The sequence below is a fragment of the Eurypyga helias genome, unplaced genomic scaffold (assembly GCF_000690775.1).
Source record: "Eurypyga helias isolate BGI_N326 unplaced genomic scaffold, ASM69077v1 scaffold13303, whole genome shotgun sequence".
Lineage (NCBI taxonomy): Eukaryota > Metazoa > Chordata > Aves > Eurypygiformes > Eurypygidae > Eurypyga > Eurypyga helias.
Window position 1 is genome coordinate 6420 of NW_010240650.1, and position 20533 is coordinate 26952.

Genomic DNA, 20533 nt, shown 5'->3' on the forward strand with positions numbered 1-20533 from the left:
CTCAGCCTGTCCTCCCCTCCCAGTACGAGCTTCTAATATCCTCAAATCTTATACAGGTTCCCCTTTCAGTTCATGATCCAGTAGAGGACCATGTTCCTAGTGTCTTAAGGACTGCCCTGACGTCCCCACAACCATCCTTCTGCTGAGCCCATTTGGAATTTTACAGAGCAAGTGAGAAACACATCCTAAGATCTGGCTAATTAAAGTTTTAGGAGACACTAAAACTACCAAAAAGTCAGGGAAGTCTTTAATACAACATAAAATAACCTAAGTTATTATAAGTTCAGCAGCTGTTATTGATTACCAGAGTCATACTTGGGAAAACGACACAAAGATTTAAAAGTTCAGAAATTCAGTTCTTTCACAGCAGTTTTGTTCAGAACAAACTCATTTAATCTTGACAGCACCGTGAAGTGACTCAACATATCGGCAAGCACAAAAACCAAGAACATCATGGGACTTTACCATGTAAACTACACCATGAATACCACTAAGGTAGATATTTACTGCAGGCTTGAGCACAGCACAGAGGTACTCAAACCGACTCTGGTATTATTTGCCACTTAGCTCTGCATGCAACGTAGACATACCCTATGATGTCTGAATACATCTCATTATGAATTAACAGAGCTCTGCAGTACAATATATAGGCCCTCATTCTGCACCATCCAAGTCAACAGTCATTTTTCCATCAGCTTCAGAAAGTGCAGGGTCAGGCTTGTAATCACAAACATACTTCTACTAACAAAACATTGGTTTCTAACATATTCTAACTTGTGTCAATTTCAAACATGAGTTTTGAAAGCGTGCAGATTGCTTACAAATGCTTAAAAAGACTGGTTCAGAATCTCTCTTATATATACACACACAAGTCCATCTGTCACAGACAGGCAATGTAACTCAGAATCGTGAGCTTGCTCTAGTTTTTGGTAGTGTCCTGCACACTTCTGATAATTAAAAAATAAAAAAATAGTTGCCACAATGGATTTCTGACCATTCCAACTTGCACATGGATATGATCTCTTCTTGCTGCATCCAGTACGTGAAGTTTCACAGTTGCTTCTCAAATGCAAATACCAAGTAAATACCTAAAAAAGAAAATGGGGTGTTTAAAGTTTCAGTTTCCTCTGCCACTCGATTAAGTTTTCAAAATGTAAACAGGTTGATACTCTGCCCAAGCAACCTGTTAGGAGATTACCGAAATTATAAAAACTGCTATGGTTTCCCAGTAAGTAACTCTAGCATTCAATTCCAGCTTGGCTTTAGACATGTTTTCACATTAGAACTAAGAATGCACAAAAGCAAAATATTATAAATACTGTTGCTATGGAGAACGCAATGCTAACTTCAGTTAACAACATCACTGAAATGTCAGTGTAATTCATAAATTACCATGCCATTCTACACATAATTAACATTCACTGCTACATAAAGAGTCATATGCAACTAAGTTTAAAGACTTTCATACACATAATAATGGACATTTAGGGGTGAAACGATCAACTTCATTTTTTTAATTAAAATGGTAATAAACTCAAGGTACAAAATTACTAATTTTTCTCTTTTAAAATATCATGGACAAAGAAGAAATATTTACAAATGCTAGATGGCATTTTCTCAACTCCAAAACAGTATTATTCTAAAAATGGTCACTCATACAGTTCACACAGCACCCTTGCAAAGTACTTACTTGGCATATAATCAATGCCAGCTACATCAGAAATTCTTATGCTTCTTACCAGACAGGTAAGTTAAACCAGTTTCTCGAGCTCATGACTCTAAATAAACATTCATGGATTTCCACTCGAGCTCAGCTTCTGTTTAAATGGACAAGGTACCATAGCTACACTGTAAATCTTTCAAGACAAGCCTCAGCAATAAAGTGAAGTTCCATGTAACGAGCAAGCAGTGCTTATACCCTGAAGCTCTGTACTCCAAATCTCTCTGAGAAAAGAGACTACTTAGAAAATAGTCACTTTTAAAGGCATAAAAAGCCCTTCTCAATCAGATTTATAGTATACATATACTTTTACATTGCTGGAATTAATGTCTACCTTATGATTCACAGCTTTAAAAATAGATAATAATTTGAGAAAGAAAACACCTTAACTAAAGATTTTTTCATTCATTAACTGAACAGCATTTTTAATTTGTTTTCAAACCACTAACACAACCAGTGTAATGGCCTGCAAAAATGCAAATGTTTGTTGGCTGCAGTCACACAGAAGCTAGTAATAATCTCTCTCTGAGTTAGATTTTTATCCTTGGAATTCTCAGTCCCTTATATCTGAGTTTTATTAAACTCAACATTGGAAAAGGATGTCAACAGTTTTCCATGGCACCTGCTCACTAAATTTCAAAACGATTTTAACAACAGTGTATCCTTCTCAGTTCCTGAGGCACTAAAGGGGTTTTTTCCTCCCTCTGTAAAACATTCAAATAGCTCTTCACCATCCATGCTTTAACTGCTGCTTCCTCAAACATGTACCACTACAGGCAAAGAGTAAAACTTCAGTTCCTCTCTTCCCAAAACAGATTTGTATTATTTTCTGATGAATGTATGTCCCAGACAGAGTTTCTTTTCTAGCTGAATGATAGCAGTATGATGTCCAGGTGTACCAAACAGAAGTATAGTATTTCATCCTCTAACACTAGCAAAATACTCCTTTAACACTGGCATCCTCATTTCATACATCCTCAAGTAAGGCTTCCCCAAACTATTTTAGCCCAAAGGTTTGCATGCTAGAAGCTATTAAATAAACCAAAACTTTATTTTTTAAAATTTGGATTTTCTTCCATAACCAATGGGCTATTTTACACACTTCCCATTGCAGTCAGTCAATACTGAGTTTTCAAAACAATACTTACTTGTTGCTTCCCATTCAGATTTACTCAAGGTTCCCTAAAAGAGGACAAAAATAAAACACAGTTTCAACAAAAGATGAAACAACTAAACCAGCAATTTAACTCGGGATAATCAATCTTTCACAGACCAACTTCTAACCACCCACACTGTCTGGCTGTTTAAGGACTAGAAGAGCACTACTGAGGACCACAGATAGGTATAACTCAAATAACCAGTAGCTTAGGGAAATGGAACATCCCAGATAACAGAACACAACCAAATTGCACAGGTATAGGAGAACGGGCCAACAATCTGTCAAGCTGGATGCCTTCACATTGCAGAGCACGCTGGGTCCATTACCATGCATCAGTGTGGCTTCACTGGGCTCAAGCTGCTCTCCAGCCCGAGATGCCCAACACTTGTGTAGAAGTCAGGAAGAGGCTCCGTATCATGGTGCTGCCACCTTTCCTGGGAATACCATCTGCCACCACCTCATACTCCTGGCAGCCCATAAAAACCCTGTTTGTAAGACACTCCCAACCCAGATCACACATTGTGAAAAAACAGCCTGCCTTGCAGCCTAGGAAACCTCCTCCTAGCTCAGCCTTTCGGATGAAAGCAGGGCAAGCGAACAAGCACAGCACTGCTGCCACTTACCCTACCAATTAAGAAGCATAAGGTAACAACAACCTGGTTTTCTGCTCTGCCCACTCCATCTCCTTCCAGTGAGTCCTCACTGGGGACATGCTTTAGCCTTTATGACCAATCCTGACCAAACGATTCATCTTTTAAAATGCTAGAGAAAAAAAGGCTTGTTCAAGCAGATTTCTTATTTGCCAGGTGACAGAGCACCTGGCAAAAGAGGTAATTGGTCTGACTTGACCATTCTTGTGTTCTTCAGCTGATTTCTTGAAAGCATTTAGCTTTTCAAAATTATTAGATTTCAAATACAGACAGCAGGTTTCCTTTCTGATTTGATGCAGGATTTTTATATATACAGTAAAAGGAATACATCTTCAAGAATTCAGAAGAGGAATAGTAGATAAACCAGTAATTAAAAAAAGAAAAACTTCAAGCTGACCAGCCTCATGCTACATTCTATGGCAATGAAATGGGATGCCATCTATCAGTAAATATATATATTGTAATAAAAGTACAATCTTCACTCAAACTCATCTCCAATTTTGGTTCTCTCTTGTCAAAGAGCCTCAACACATAAAAAAGACCTGAAGTTTAAGAAGAGCAAACACTGCTTATCAGGAACCCTTCAGCATGAATGGTTAGGTTAAACCAAGCCTTTGCAAGGTTTCCACCCAGCCTGACTCCCCAAATGCAAAGACAGCAGCAAACACACAGCTGTACGCTACCCTGAACAGCCAGCCTAGCTACAGATGGACAGGCAACAGCCAAATGGCAGCAGTTCCTGAGGAAAAATAGCAGCAGACATTGCCTGTCCTCCTGCTCACTTCCCAGGAACAGCAGCTATGTGGGCTCCTATCCACCACGCACCCAACTCTGAGACCAATACAGAAGAAGAATGAAAGGCTGGGAGATGATCAGCTACAGACAACTCGAACATTGTCATGTACTGTGGGATAAAGGAAGAAAGAAAAACCCTTTGTAAGAACACAAGGAAGACAGCAAGCTCAGAAAGGTAGCATGCGCACTGGAAGACAGGACTAGAAGCAGAATCATAGAATAGTTTAGTCTGGGAAAGACCTTTAAGATAACGAAGTCCAACCGTTAACCTAATACTGCCAAGTCCACCGCTAAACCATGTCCCAGTCTAAACCTCCATTGGTGCAACTCGAGGCCGTTTCCTCTCATTTTATTATCTGCTACCTGGGAGAAGACACCCACCTTTCTGCAACCTCCTTTCAGGTAACTGTAACACCGTGACCTCAATTTTAGACACCGTTTTCATTAGTGAAGTAATAAGGAACTTACCAAGGGTAACTTTCCCTTGCCATCTTTGACGAACTCTTTTGCATGCTCATAATCATCAGGTTTATCAGAAACAAGCCTGGCATCACCAAATGCAGAATATGGCTGGAGAACATGGAAAAAAAATAAGAAAAAAATATTGTGTAGTAAGATACTTTAATCACATCAGTCAAGGGTTTGCCACAGCAGAACCCAGAACAGGTCAGTAATTATTAAGAGGATCTTAAATTTGGATCTCTCCTTTACAGCAGATCAGGTCTGATATTCCATACTTTCCAGAAAAAGTCCAACACCCTGGATTTATGAAATAACTTTCAGCCTTACACCTCCGAAACAGGGGAAAGAGAACGACAATCAAAACTACTGTCTGTGTACAGCTCATTCTGAGTATTAACCAGGTATACCCTCTTTCGGAACAGCAGCGGAACCAACCAGCATCTCTTAGAAGTACTAAGAAATAAGCAACTGTAAAATTTCAAGCAGAATGTTTAACATGTTCCAGTAACACACAGGAGCTGCAACAGAAGTACACAACTGATTTTTCAAAAGGAGTATATACTTATTGAGGATCCCAGTTACTTCATAATGGTCCGTACTTCATGCAGTCCTCAATTGTAAACAGCCACTAATTTAAGACAACTCTCGCTTTCAGAATCACAGAATCACTTAGGTTGGAAAAGTCCTTTAACATCAGGTCCCACCACTAACCTAGCACTGCCACGTCCACCCCTAAGTGCCTGGGCTTGTTTTGGTTGTGATTGAGTTAGTTTTCTTCACAGTATCTAGTATGAGGCTACGTTTTGAATTTGTGCTGAGAGTAATGTTGATCACACACTGATGTTTTTAGTATGAGGCTATATTTTGGATTTGTCTGGATAATACTGACAACATAGTAATGTTTTCAGTTGTTGCCAAGAAATGTTTACATTAAGGGAAGGACTCTTCTGGTTTCTGATACTGCACCTGTGTTCCCAACTTTTTCTCAGCAGTAAGCTGGGAGGAGACACAGCCCAGACATCTCATTCCATAAAACATCATACTTTGTATATACATTGGGGAAAGTTGGCTGGGGCAGGGTCTGGTCTCTCAGGTTCTCACTGCTCAGGGGCTGACTAGGCACTGGCCAGCGGGTGGTGAGCAATTGTATCATTTGGGCTTTTTTTCCTCCCACTGCTGTTTTCTTTTTTATTACATATTGTTATCAGTAGTAGTAGTGGTAGTATTTTTATTATTTTCATTACATATTATTAGTACTGCTAGCATAATTTTAAAATTTAATTTCATTTATGTTTAATTATTAAACTGTTCTTATCTCAACCCACAAGTTCTCTTAACTTTTACTTCTAAGTCTCTCCCCCACCCCACCAGCGGAAGGGGATGTGAGCGAGCAGCTGTGTGGTGCTTGATTGTTGACTGAGGCTAAACCAGTGCCACATCTAGATCTTTTAAATACTGCCAGGGATGGGGACTCAACCATTTCCCTGGGCAGCCTGTTCCAAAGCTTGATAACCCTTCTAGTGAAGATGTTTTTCCTAATATCCAGTCTAAACCTCCACTGGGGCAACTTGAGGCCATTTCCTCTTATCCTATTGCTTGTTACTTGGGAAAGGAGACCAGTACCCACCTCGCTATAACCTCCTTCCAGGTAGCTATAGAGTGTAATGTCTCCCCTGAGCCTCCTTTTCTCCAGGCTAAACAATCCCAGTTCCCTCAGCCGCTCCTCTGAAGACTTTTATTCACTAGATCCTTCACCAGCAACCTCGCCCTTCTCTGGACACGCTCCAGCACCTCAATGTCTTTCTTGTAGTGAGGGACCCAAAACTGAACACAGGACTCAAGGTGCAACCTCACCAGTATTGAGTGCAAGGGGAAAATCCCTTCCCTAGTGCTGCTGGCCAAACTATTTCTGATATAAGCCAGGATGCCATTGGGCTCCTTGGCCACTGCTGACTCAACCCCAGTTCCTTTTCAACTGGGCACCTTTCCAGCCACTTGTCCCCAAGCCTGTAGAGTTGCATGGGGCTGTTGTGGTCCAAGTGCAGGACCTGGCACTTGTCTTGTTGAACCTCATACAATTGGCCTCAGCTCATCAGTCCAGTTTGCCCAGATCCCGCTGAAGAGCCTTCCTACCCTCAGGCAGATCAACACTCCCACCCAACTTGGTGTCTGCAAACTCAGTGAGGGTGCACTTGAACCCCCCTCATCCAGATCACTGATAAAGACATTAAACAGAACTGTCCCCAGTACTGCACCCTGGGGAACACCACTGGTGACCGGACGCGAGCTGCATTTAACTCCATTCACCACCACTCTTTGGGCCCAGGCCATGCAGCCAGCTGGTTTAGCAGACCATTCTCAGGTACTTCCATGGTTTCTAACACATCTATAACCCTTGCTTCTTTTCTGCCCCATGGATCTCTATCCCCTACCTCCACTGAGACAGCAGACCAAAGGACCTTCCTTGCTAGCACACCATCTCAGAAACACTGACATGCCGTGCCCAGGGTTATCTCTAGTGAGCCTGGTTTTATCCCTTTACCCGTTCAAATCTAGTTTAACGCTCTTTCAATAAGCCCTGCTGACTCCTGTATAAAGATCCCTTTCCCCCTTTGAGAGAGGTGTACCCCATCTGTTGCCAGCACCCCTGGTGTTGCGTAAACTGACCCATGAACAAAAACCCCAAAATTCTGCTGGTGACACCAGGCTGAGCCAGGTATTGATCTGAGCAACCTGGTCTAGTGCAAGGTGTCCCTGCCCATGGCAGGGGGGTTGGAACTAGATGATCTTTAAGGTCCCTTCCAACCCTAACCATTCTATGATGATGATGATTCTATGATGATTCTTCCCTCCTCATTCCCTGCAGTTGGAAGGATAGAGGTGAACACTACTTGTGCTCTTGATCTCTTAACCAGTTGTCCCAAGGCCTTCTGTTTCTTTCAGAAGGAAGTCTGCTATGACAATGAGCTGTCTTTTTTTCCTTATAAAAGCAGTTTTGACACAAGGCATAGACTGACTTAACCTCAGCGACAGCTGCAAGCTAGATGAACCATTGTCCTTGTTATTGTTCAATTCCATGCACAGAGCCTCATACCTATTATTTAAGGGCAGATTCTTCCCTCATCATTCCCTGCAACTGGAAGGATAGAGGTGAACACTACTTGTGCTCTTGATCTCTTAACCAGTTGTCCCAAGGCCTTCTGTTTCTTTCAGAAGGAAGTCTGCTATGACAATGAGCTGTCTTTTTTTCCTTATAAAAGCAGTTTTGACACAAGGCATAGACTGACTTAACCTCAGCGACAGCTGCAAGCTAGATGAACCATTGTCCTTGTTATTGTTCAATTCCATGCATGAACACTACTTGTGCTCTTGATCTCTTAACCAGTTGTCCCAAGGCCTTCTGTTTCTTTCAGAAGGAAGTCTGCTATGACAATGAGCTGTCTTTTTTTCCTTATAAAAGCAGTTTTGACACAAGGCATAGACTGACTTAACCTCAGCGACAGCTGCAAGCTAGATGAACCATTGTCCTTGTTATTGTTCAATTCCATGCACAGAGCCTCATACCTATTATTTAAGGGCACCTGGGAAGGTGGGGTAGTCACAGAAGAAAAATGCCTGCTACGCCAGGCAGGAACTTGTCACCACTGCCACCTATCCCATAAGTCATTGTGTTCTGCCAGGCAGAGAGAAGATAAGGAATTCTCCATATCATGTGCCCTGTCTGCCTGTTGGGCCTGTCTCAGGGAAGATAGTGTGCAATTCCAGTAGTCTCCCTCTCTCTCTTGCACTCCCTGATTCTCCTCAACCTACTCGCCTCCTCCCAGAGCTCTGTCACTACGCAAAGGAGTTCCTCTACCTGGGTGCACCGCCCACAGGTGAGCTCATTGCTGCTGGCTGGAACTGGTGTAAGAGCAGGGCACAGCCTGCAGCTGGACACCTGGGTGGCAGCACGTTCCCACCACAGCTCTGTCTGGAAGGCTGCATCGGTCGTGGTGGGTGCAGAGCAGAGAGAGGCCACAGCTTTCTGCTGGATGGATACCTTTGCTTCTTGGTTGAGCTGACAGAGCTTCAGCCCCCTTCCTGCATGCCTTTCTGCACCAAAACTGCCATACCACACCATGCTACTGGCAATATACACCCATCCAAGGCACTGTCCCTTTCAGAGTCCACAAGGACAGTCAAGTCCATTTGCAGCCCATATGACTCACTTCAGTAAGTCACCGGATACTTGACTTGCTAGTTTTATGCTGAAAAATTCTACAGTTTAAGCGAGAAGGGAAGCACAGAGAACAGTGAGTAAAACCAAAGCCTTAGAGATGGCTTCTCTGAAGGTGCCAAAGTCAGTCAGGATAAGAGCCTGAGGATAAAAAAGCAAAACACTAGGCAAAAACATAAGCCCAGTTACAGTTAAGTACCATTTTCTTCTACAAACTCAGCCTTTTATTCCTATGAAGATTATTTTCTGTCTTTTCAATTGATATTCCTTGCACAAAGATCCAGCTTTCAGTCTCTCTCGGCTGAAGAAGAAATGGATTATGGTTACCACTGACACCAGGCATGGAGCAGGGGAAAATTGGGAGGAGGAAGGAGTGGTAGAGATGAAACATTATGGACTGACCACAACACCCATTCCCCATACCCCTGTGCTGCTGGGCAGGGACAGAAGGTAGAAAAGTCAGGAGTAAAGGAATGCAGTTGAGCCTGGGAACAAGCAGCAGGTAGGGCAAAGGTGGTTTTAGGTTTGTCTTTGTTTCCTACCATCTTTTTTTTTTTGGTAACGAATTAAATTAACCTTCTCCAAGTTTAGTCTGGTTTGCCCATGAATGTAATTGCTAAGCAATCTCACTGTCTTTACTGAGACCCACAAGGGGTTTTTATCTATTTTCTCCCCCCATCCTGTTGGGAAGAGGGAACGAGAGAACAGGTTGGTGGGTGTCTGGCAGCCAGTCAAGATCAATCCATCACAGTCGCACTTTCAGCCATAGGAGTTTAGTTCTTCTATTGGTATAGAGGAACTAATTAATCGTACAGTGTTCACATCAGTAATTTCAATTATTGCCCAAATAATTAACAAGATGTAAAATACTACTTAAACATAACAAGTTAACTCCATATATACCTCCAAGGCCTGCATTCTCCTTAACAGCATCTTATGCTCCTCATTCTTGATTTTTTCTTCGTAGAATTCCCGAAATGTCATTTTGTAGACTAATTTCATACCATGCTTCTTTGCCATTCTGTCAAAACAATAAGCTTAATCAGGGAAGCCACAAAATTATTGTAGTTTTATTTTCAAAGGAACAATTTTAAGCCACAGTGACATCTTATGGTATTCACTAGGATTACAGTCTTCCTAGAATTTGGGGAGTTTTTTGTAGTAAAGAATTTATATGGAAAAAACTCACATTACCAACACAAACTACACTTTAACTGGGACAACAAAAATCTACACAGAATTAATTTAGAAACCTTTTTAACAGAAAAAAGTCTCTTCTCCCAACACACAGAAGTTAAGTTCCATTTCAACTTCCAGATAGACTGTGCCATTTTCCTTGCAGTATCATCGCTGTGTCACATCAGGTGATATGGACATATTTAGTGAACCTTTCTACTAGATCCGGTGCCTTATATCTCAACAATATGGAGACACTGGGGTCACACAACACTGAAGTTACAGGTGTCAGTGACAGACGACAGCATTTTTCATAAAGAACTAAGTGTGTGAAAATAAGCAGGTCTGAAGGGAAAGCTTAATACTGTCTAACAATCACACTGAGCTTGAATGGCAGGAAAAAACCCAACAGGGAAACATTTGTCTGTACCTCAGGAGACAGGCTGGGAAAAGCAAATCTGAATTCACACAGAGGTAACAGCAGATCACAGATAAAGAAAATTCAGAGGAAGAAAAAAAAGTCATAAGAAAAATACTACAAACATCCAAAGACAGTTGGAAAGAAAGAGGCACCATGATGGACAGGATATACAAGAAGGCCTGCTGAAGAACTAAAGAAAGGTAGAACCCCCAAAAAGTTAAGATTAAAGAAGAAAAAGTTGACAGCACTACAGGTTTGTTGACAGATCCAACATATCAGATACAGACATTCTCATGTGAGACCCACTTAAAGTCTTCACAGCTTCTGACCAGAGCACCTTCAACTGAGTGCAATGGACAGACTACAGGTGTGGATAAAAATGCAAGAAACCTCTTTATTTAGAGCAACAACAAAAAAATGAAGAACTGAAAAATACAGTAAGAAAGCCAAAATGTAATTTTCTGCAAGTACTACGCAGTGACAAACAAGTCAAAAGATGCTTATTATGTCTCACAGTTTTCATTGCATAATGAATTCAAAACTTAACTTACTCTTCCAGTAATGGAAAGTAAACCAAGAACTCAGGGACATCAACCACTTCTTCCAAGTGGAAATCATACTTGCAACCAAACAAGGGATATTCTCCCTTCTTTTCAAATTTTACAGTGTACACCTCATTCCCAAATGAATTTGTTTCCGAAGCTTCAAGTCGCTTTCTATAAAATGAGATAAAATAACTGGTTAATTAATGGGGTTTTTTTATATTTAACAGGCAAAGAAAACTATGCATGAGAGGCCTGAAAGTGCTTCTCCCAGTACTACAGCATCCAGTGATCTCTGTAGTTTCTCAACTCCCTTATCTAATAAGGCAATGAAACTGTGAAATGCAGAGAAGCAGTGTACCATGTTTTAACAGTTTATCATTCCTCTACAACATACCAAGGAGTAAATGGACCTAGAACTTAACCTTTAGCCCAGACACAGCTCACGGACAAGTCAGGCTTCTTGGAACAACCACAGCAAAACCCTGACAGTTATTCCCCAGGCTGTGGCTACCTTGCCACTACTTAAGTCACTATAGAGGGTTTATGTATGAAGACCTATACCTTATACCAGAAGAGCCATGGGTGCAAGAGACAAAGATTAAAACAGATTTACCTGTTTGAGTCAAGTTTATGAGTGAGACTTTCCTGAACAGTATCCAGAACTGTTGCAGAAAACTTGCTTATGTTTGTGCAAATGTATCGCAGCACAGTAAGAACCACTTCACACACTTACGAAAGACTAACAGAATATAAAAGTACTTACACAAGTTCAAAGCTATTTGGAGTTGTTCCAATGAAATACCCTCCAGGAGAGAGGTTCCCACAAGCATTTTTAAGCATCATGTCAGCCTGCTCATATGTCTCAAATGAGTAATGGTAAACAAACTGACAGCTGCAAATGTCAAAGCGCATATCTGGATCATTGTATTTGGAAGACAAGAGATCCTGAAATAGATTAAAAAGTAAAAACCTAAGTAATAAAAGCTAGAGAAACAGTGATTCACTTAAATCTTCCAATAAAACATGCTACTTCCACAATTCTTTGAAGTTTTTCCTTTCAGCCCCCATTCCTTCACAAGTTCAACAAGAACAAGATGAAAAAGGTAAGAGTAAGAAAAAGTCCTCTGCTACAGAGAAAACTATACATAACATTTCAGAACAACAAGAATACACGTGCACATTTCAAAGTTGCCATGTCCTCAGATTCTTTTCACGTTGTCAGGTAATGCCACTACACCTGACAGGCCAAAACCCAAGGTTAGTTACCATAAGTAACACAGGAACACACAAGGTCACCCCAAGGACCATGACATGCATGGCGTACTTTAAATTTTTCATACTGAATTCAACTTTTACCCAAGCTTCAATTCTCTCCCAGACTTCCCATCCACTCACACTCAGTCTCTACCAGTTCATGCCACATACTCTCAACAAAAACAGACACTTCACATACCCATAGCAATTTTATCTGTTCATTTACTCCCCCTCTGCATTTTGAGAAAGAGAGGTACAGGAAACTGAGAAACAAAAGTGGGCAGAACTGGACAAGCTGTGAGGAGATTTTATATTATACACAACATAGAGATACAATTCAGGAAGATGAACTTTTGTGTCCATGGACAGACAGAACAGAGAGGGCAACAGAAAATACATGTGCATATAAGACTAAGCTGTGATAGCAATGTGAAAGGGCTATCTTTCTCTCCTGGACTGTAATTTTGAGCTGAGAGAGATGACCCAGAACATGCAATAGACTGTATGCCTCAGAAAGGGAGGCAACCAAGAATTAAAGCCAACAACCCTTCCTGCAGGACTCGGAAAAACAGTTTTAGCCTTTTCACAGATACACTGAAACCAGGCAGGCTCTGTTCCTCAGCCTGCATCTGCAGGGTACCCTCAGCCTGCAGTTCCAGGAAACAAAAGCAGTGCTGGTTACAAGACTGACTCCTAAGCCTCACCAATGTATTCAATATCACCTCCAAACACCCTAAGAAATCTGCTCTACCACACAAGTTTTGAAGATATGTATTATAGTAATTAAAATGTTGCTAGAAAAAATACTGGGATGAGCAAAACTTACAAGTCAAATCAGAAATGTCCCTTATTCACTCCAGCTTAAAAAATACATTCACCAAAAGTTGCAACATTCCATGCTGGCTCCCAGAACTCCAGAAGTAGTCATTCCCTTCCCCTTGTCAAGTAAAAGAAACTGAAAGCACAAGCACCTGATTTACTATCTGGAAAAGACATGCAGGCTTCAAGAATGTTACACTGTAAAACAGTAATGAGACACATTTAACTCCATCTCAGTAACCTGCATGGTTGATTGTCCTGTCAGTACAACAATCAGATCTTAAAAATAGACATGCGCTAAATATTACAGCACTAGCACCACTTCCTACACTTGCTTAACACAAGATTGTTAAATCTCAAAAATATTATAAAGCATAGAAACTGTACCTTGGTACTATCTGCTTGTATAAATTCTGCATCAAAAATACGTTCATTGTAACGACATCGGGCTTTCATGTCTTCGTATCGCTGCTTGCACTGTTGCACAGAGATGTCAGCAATATCTAGAGAGAGAGAAATTAACAAAAAAAAAAGTATGTAAACTGCTCCCCAGACCAGAAATCCGGAATGATCACTGGAACACAGCAGGTCCATTACAGCAGGGATTAAAGTTATCTTCAGTTACATTTAGATGGGAACACACACTTTGATTTCCAATTCATAGAGAAGGGATTTAATTTGCAGGAGGTGTTTGGGACCATACCTCTGCCATTTTCAGCCTTTACTTCAGATAAAAGTTGTAATCTGAAGATTTTACAAAGCTCCCATCCTCAAAAGTGCAAAGCAAGAAGCAAGCCTCCAAAATTTGAAGCGATGGATACTAGGTGACTGATACTAAGTGCTGTTAGCATTAAGTGTCTAGTATGCAATAGCTAAAGCAGTTCGGCTCCCAGAGTTTCTCCAACAGTACTGAAAGCTCTTCACCGTCTTACAAATATACAAGATGCTGAATGGCAATTATTGCTGATATATTGCATCATGGGATTTTTTTAATTTTGTTTTAAGACTGTTCCTCTCTCAGGCACAGCCTTTCACTAAGTAATATTAAAACCAGCAGTATGGAATAAATGTACATAAGAACTTTGTAAGCAAATTCACTGACTGTATTCAAAGACTGCCAACTGAAAAGGAAAGGCAAGAAAGAACTGTAAAATGCAGAATACCCAGAATAACTCCCACTAAAACAATTTTATGAAATTCTAGTATCTGTTAAATTTGAAGTTAAGTAATGCTTCCTCGGATAATCCTTGGCATGCTTATTGGGAGAAGGGAAGATGGTATCACCTCCCCAGCATTGGAGCAAACTATTTCAACAACAAATTATTTAAGCAGCTTTCAGCTCTTCCATTTTTTAAGTCTGAAATTCTTTGGCCGACAGTGACATCCAAGACCATTTTTTGTCAAACCACAGTGGGGTTTGCTTGATTTTTTCAAATGCAACTCTTATATGCATATTTTCAGAACAGTTAAAAAAGACTGCAAGAGATGAGATGTGGGAGAAAACCCAAAATAAAGAATGTCAGTCTTTTTTCCCCAATGTTACACTTCACTTAAGACAATCCATGGTAACTGTGTGTTTTCCTTGCTAATAGTAGTTTTTATTTATAACTTGAACTGAAAGCTCATTACACAGAGTATCATTGGTTCTTATATTCACGCTGGCAACCAAGTTGATGCCTTCAGGTTAAGAAGCATGTCATTAAATTCTTGGGCTTAAGAAAAAGAAATAATAAAAGACTGGAGATGTGCTCATTTTTCCCATAAAACACTGGTGTAGTTTCCCTGGAAAGTTATTGTGTCTGCTTACCAGTACAGACAAGTTTTTTAATTCTTCCCTTTTTCCATTTCAGTAAGTCTCCACCTTTGCCACATCCTAGATCCAAAACAGTTATATCATTCTTCTTCCGTCGTACCCGATCTATAAATTCACCTAGAAAAAAGAAGAGGGAGTTTATAGAGCAGTGTCTGTAATTCACTTGTATTGTACAGGGATCCCTAAAGGACCAACAAGATTTGAGAATTTTAAAACATCTCAGAACTTACTTTGCCTGTAAGTTTTAACATTTCAGATTCAAATCTCTTTTTTCAGAAACCACTAATGATGAAAGGAACCACAGACTTTTAAAAATATGGAGAAGATAATGAATATTTTCCATGCTTAATGTGCTTTGCATGCAATATGACTGGAGCTCTGAACTGTTTCCCTGGCAGACAAAGGCAAAACGTCACCCTCTGCGTCAGTGGGTAAACAGGGTTCCCTTTCATTACCCCTATAATGAAGGCAGATGTTATTTGAAAGTATGGGAAAGCCTTTTGCAAAAGAGTAAAAGTCAATTAAATGCATCAGCCACAACTTTTCCTTGCAGTCACACTACAGATGTGCATAATGTTCTCCACTCAGTCTCTCCTGGGCCCTGCAATAACACTAGCTACTTGTCTGCATTTTATCCTACATATACTGATTTAATTTTCTATCTACGCTGCCTCAATTCTCTCTGCCCTGATTGATGTTGGCATATTATGCAAAACATATCAGCATGCTAGCAACTTCTCTTCACAGTAAGAAACCCAAAATATGTTTGGATACAACTGCTGTAATGACACACTACTGAAATTCGTGACTGAAAGGCTTCAACACAGGCTCCAGGAACAGCTTTCTATAAACAGAAATATTGCTTCTAACCGCTCTGACACAACACAACAAAAAGCAGCATGCTAAGACAAACGGTGCCAACATCTCCTGGCAGAGATCCTCTTCATGAATCTGCAGTGCTGTGCCGATAATTCTTTTCTTTGTTTGCAGATATAGGATGGGTTTGTTTCCTCACTTTGGCATTAATTTGTGGGATAGCAGACTTTGCCTTTTATAAAAAGCTGATGATTCTTAAAGAACTACATCCTCTAATTTTTAATCTTTTTAAACCACTGACTATGGGTAAAACAGAAAATATTTACATGCTCAAGCTTCCTACAGAATTCCTTAATCTAGACCCAAAGACAGACTGCTTTGGGAAAATGGCTTTGAAATTATCAAGATAGATTTAAATAACAAGAACAGATAGATTCTTCATGACTTAAAGCTGTACCTTTCTCTTTAAAAACGTCATGAAGAAGAACATTTCCAGCATGAACTTTTTCTATTTTTTAGGTCAGCCGATCTTTAAAACTTTAGTGTACACTTGGCATTCCAACAACATAAAACACTATCACGGAGATTCAAAATAAAAATAAATGTAGGTATTTTATTGCCCTTGAAAAGCATCTTACTAAGTATTAAGAGACAATGTGCCATAATCAACAGCAGAAAGCAGAAAAAAAGATTACATTTTTACACAAAAATGAGTTACATTTTATTAAAAGTCTAAGCGATCAATTAAGGAACCTTACCAATGAGGACACTCTTTGTCCAATTATTAAAGTTTCGGAGGTAGAATATGCGAGACTGGCTACGTTTTTCCAATCCCACTTCTTGAAGTTCATTATAATGTGCAGCTACGGCTTGCCCATGGCCTGTCTCACGCTGCGGAAACGAGGGAAGGAATAGACTCAAGCAGTAAATTCTTTTTATTACTTTTTATTTCAAATCAGAAGACGTGTTCACTTCAAAGATTTAAGAAAGTAAACAAGTAATACTATGAAAAGCATAGTTATTATATATAGCATTTCCTCTATCTGTCCCAGGATGGACATCAGTACTTCAATTATCACAGAGACAATTCCCTTAAAAATTCAATCCACTTTTCAGTTGGTCCAAGTAATTTCTGCCAGATGATACCCAGCACCTTTCCTTCACAGAAATACTTAACCTTCAGTTCTCTAATCTCTCACCACTCTGTCAGTTTCATTCCCCTTAAGCCTCGTACTGAAAAAGAGTATATTCCTTGTCCAAGAGTATTATTTCAGCTTTAAGCTTCTTCAAACATCTTGTTACCAAAATTCAGTTTTTACATCTAACAGAAGTGTATAAACTGACAGTTTAACCAAAATGCCAACTAGCTGATGTTGCATAAAGTCCTAAGTGGGTTATCACATTGCTAGAGCTTTAAGCAGACCATGGTGAGGGGAAGAGAGTAATGACTTGACAACAGTATCCAGTTTAATGTTTTAGCCTTAACTGTAAATAGTCCAAGAGATTTCTGTCCTGTGTGACAGAGATAAGCAGTCTACATGCAGGTATTATGCTCCTAACATTTCTTCACCTTCAAAATAATCTTAAATTATATACATAAAATTAAAATACCTTATAAATAAAACACAGAGTAACAGAACATGGAGAATTAATGTAAATTCTGCAAGGCACAGAAGTGTTTGAAATAATGGTACAACCTGGAATGAAGGATTCTCGGTGAAAACCCACAAACATGCTACAAAATCCCAGTCAGTGTGAGTTTACACAGCAACTAAAAGCATTCTCAACACTTAACTACAAAAGCAAATATCCCGGTATCTTATTATTCAAATGGCTGTTCCTCAAGGGAAAAGAAGGTTTGACTGACTTTAATATACTACACGAACTCTTCAGTGTTTCATATAATTTTGCTAACCTTCAGAATGAACACGGACATAAGTATCTGGAATTGCTATCACCCCACCTTCTGTTCAGTACCACACTCGGCTGACTGATTCTAACAAATATTTTGACCATTTCTATTCTTTTTTAGGGTAAGCACAGATGGCTGTCTGAATGGCCACTGAACGTGACGTTGGCTGGAACAGCTGACTGACAAGTGTGGGGGACATATTCTTTCAATCCATTAATGCATCTCAGCTGCTGCAAGCACAGTTGCAGAAAGCCACCAGCAATAAAGTGTAGATGCTGGCAGCTGTGTTCAATGCAATCAGCTCTCTACACCCTTAAGCTACGCAAAAAACAACTTATTTCTTGCCCTTCTGATCCTTATCCCAGAACTACCTTATTAAAAAGGTGAAAGGGTTGTAATTTTTTCACCACAACAAAGGGCGCCCCTTCATTTTACCAAACAGCTTAGCCATAAATTAACATCCTGGAAAAATTCTCAACAGAGAAACAAAACATTAGGTCAAAGACATTCTCCAATTATACTTAAATATCCCAAAAGGCCAAAATTAGACAAGATATTACAGCATCAGTTTCTACATGTTAATACGTAATAAAGGACAGTGTCATATAAAGCATTACTCTCTTCATCCTTCCAGTTAAAAGGACAAATACTTTCTGCTACTCTAGCGGTCTTAAAAAAATAATAGTAAAAAGGCAACTGTAAAGCTTTCAGAACTGCACTTTGCTAACAAGTCATACAAGTCTTTGCATAACAACTCATTATATCACAGAGGATGCAGTATGTAGAGCTTTCTAAATTTTACAATAACTTATTGAGCAAATTAAAGGACAAAATTAACTTACGGAAGAACCTCCCATGCACAGATAACTATAATAATACATAGCAAAACAACATATAAAACATACCAATTCAAGACACGTGACTTGGACTAATGCCAGTAAATCCTGCGCTACACCAGCAGATTGCTATGACACAGGCAATAGAATGATCTTAGAATTAGACTAAGCATGTGCTGAGATCAGTTTTCTTAACATTCTAACTATTAGCCCTCCTTCTCTTCCGTTAAACTGAACAACTTCTGTACCTTTTAATTTGCTAGGAAGCTACCCACAAACTTTGACGTTTGGAGTTTCATGCTGGTCTGTGTATGTTTAGCATAAGTATTTTCAATCTTTTCTTGAGCTAAGGCTTTGAAACAGGTATTTGAACGCGGCTCAAAAGAAATGGTACTCACTACTTTCTCAGGAGGTTCATCTTCAGCATCTAAGTTCTTCTTTTTTCTGTTGTTCTGATTACCACTATCATCTTCTTTTTCATTTCCAGTGGAGTGCACTGCACCTGCAGCTGAACTATCGCCTTTGCAACCAATATCTGAATCTGCCTCTAAAGTACAAGGTGTTTTCTCCACTTCTTCATCCAAACTCTTCTCTACTTCCTGTTCTTCTGTTTTAGTTAAATCAGCCATTTTTGACAGGTCAGTCTCCTTGTCCATTGATCAGAATGGAAATCTGCGGAGGGGGAAGAAGAAGAACCCCACCAACTAATTTTGGTGTTGAATTTCACTTACATGTGGCTATGGTAATGACTTTCAATCATGACATTGGCATTATAAAAAATTAACATGCCTTTGCCCTACACAACAGATACACTTCAGATCTAACTGTTTTAAGAAAGATAGCACAATAAAATATGTGGAATTTAAAAGTATTATTATTATATGATCAAATTGAGATAAATCTTTACTCTTCATGTCCGAGTCTCTCAACTATCTTTATTGATTCAAGTGCAGACAAGTGTTATTATTTTTGAGCCGATAATCTCCCTTTTCCCCTCCCCATATAAAGTAACCTACAAAACACTTCACGTTTAGAAACACAAGCTGTCAGTCCTTCAAATTAGTAAAATTCATTATTTAGTCTGACATGCTTTCAAATAGATGCCCTCAAACAAACTAGAAGGTGTTTTTTAAGAGCAAATTTTAGTATCAGTTGTGGATTTTCAAGTTTGCCAAGACCATCCACTGTGCCTCAAGCTTCACTGATACTAGGATTCTTCAGCTGTAACTGCATTTCTGTGTCGCCACATCGCAAGTACCTATGCAGTCTGTAGGACTGCTGATCACCACTACAAAGCTCGTTTAGTCTCCAGCACATCCCAGCCTTCTTCACACCATCATGACGAAGCAGGGCAGCTACTTTTCAACAGGATGATTTGGTAACTCCTCTTCTAAGCGAGTGGCCTATTTCGATCTAAAAAATCATACACACTCCACTGTATCCAGGCTTAAGTCTCTTATTGAGGGCCAAAACACATTCATTAGGTAGACCACTACAAAGACCCTCAGAACCACTTTCCTCAAAGCACAAGGCCTCAAAAATATGACCTATGGAAGTTACTTTTTCACTACAGTATAGCTTTTATCTCATACTTCCTTTCTTATCTTCACTCGGCCGCCCCAAGCAGTTTACCAGATGCTTTTAAGGCCTAAATTCAGAAACTATCAGAATTTCAGAACCAGCGATGGCAACCAAGCGCCCAGGAGGGCGGCTCCTTCGGAAGAAAAGAGCTCAAAACACCAGAGGAAAGAGGGACGGGACGGAGCTGCGCTCGCAGCCCACACGCAAAGGGCATTGACCGTAGCGCTACCCTCTAGCCGCCCCGTTAACGGCCTGGGCCCTGAAGACCTTCAACCGCGTCACGCAGGGCCGCGCAGAGCGAAGGAACGCGTCCCGACGCCGGGAAGCGCGGCCCCTTCGGCGGGACGCTATCGCGCGG

General features: G+C 40.2%; 1 protein-coding gene across 1 annotated transcript; it reads right to left on the reverse strand.

Moving 5' to 3' along the window:
- Positions 1-449: 449 nt before the first annotated feature.
- Positions 450-19266, reverse strand: RNMT (RNA (guanine-7-) methyltransferase). The gene is made up of 11 exons (XM_010148508.1): positions 18993-19266; positions 17824-17832; positions 16605-16731; positions 15025-15147; positions 13605-13720; positions 11908-12089; positions 11151-11315; positions 9906-10023; positions 4793-4894; positions 2869-2902; positions 450-1088 (listed from the first exon to the last, which is right to left on the reverse strand). The coding sequence occupies exons 1-11, from the start codon at positions 19248-19250 to the stop codon at positions 1051-1053; spliced, it is 1272 nt and encodes a 423-aa protein (XP_010146810.1). The 5' UTR covers positions 19251-19266; the 3' UTR covers positions 450-1050.
- Between the last annotated feature and the right edge of the window lie 1267 nt (positions 19267-20533).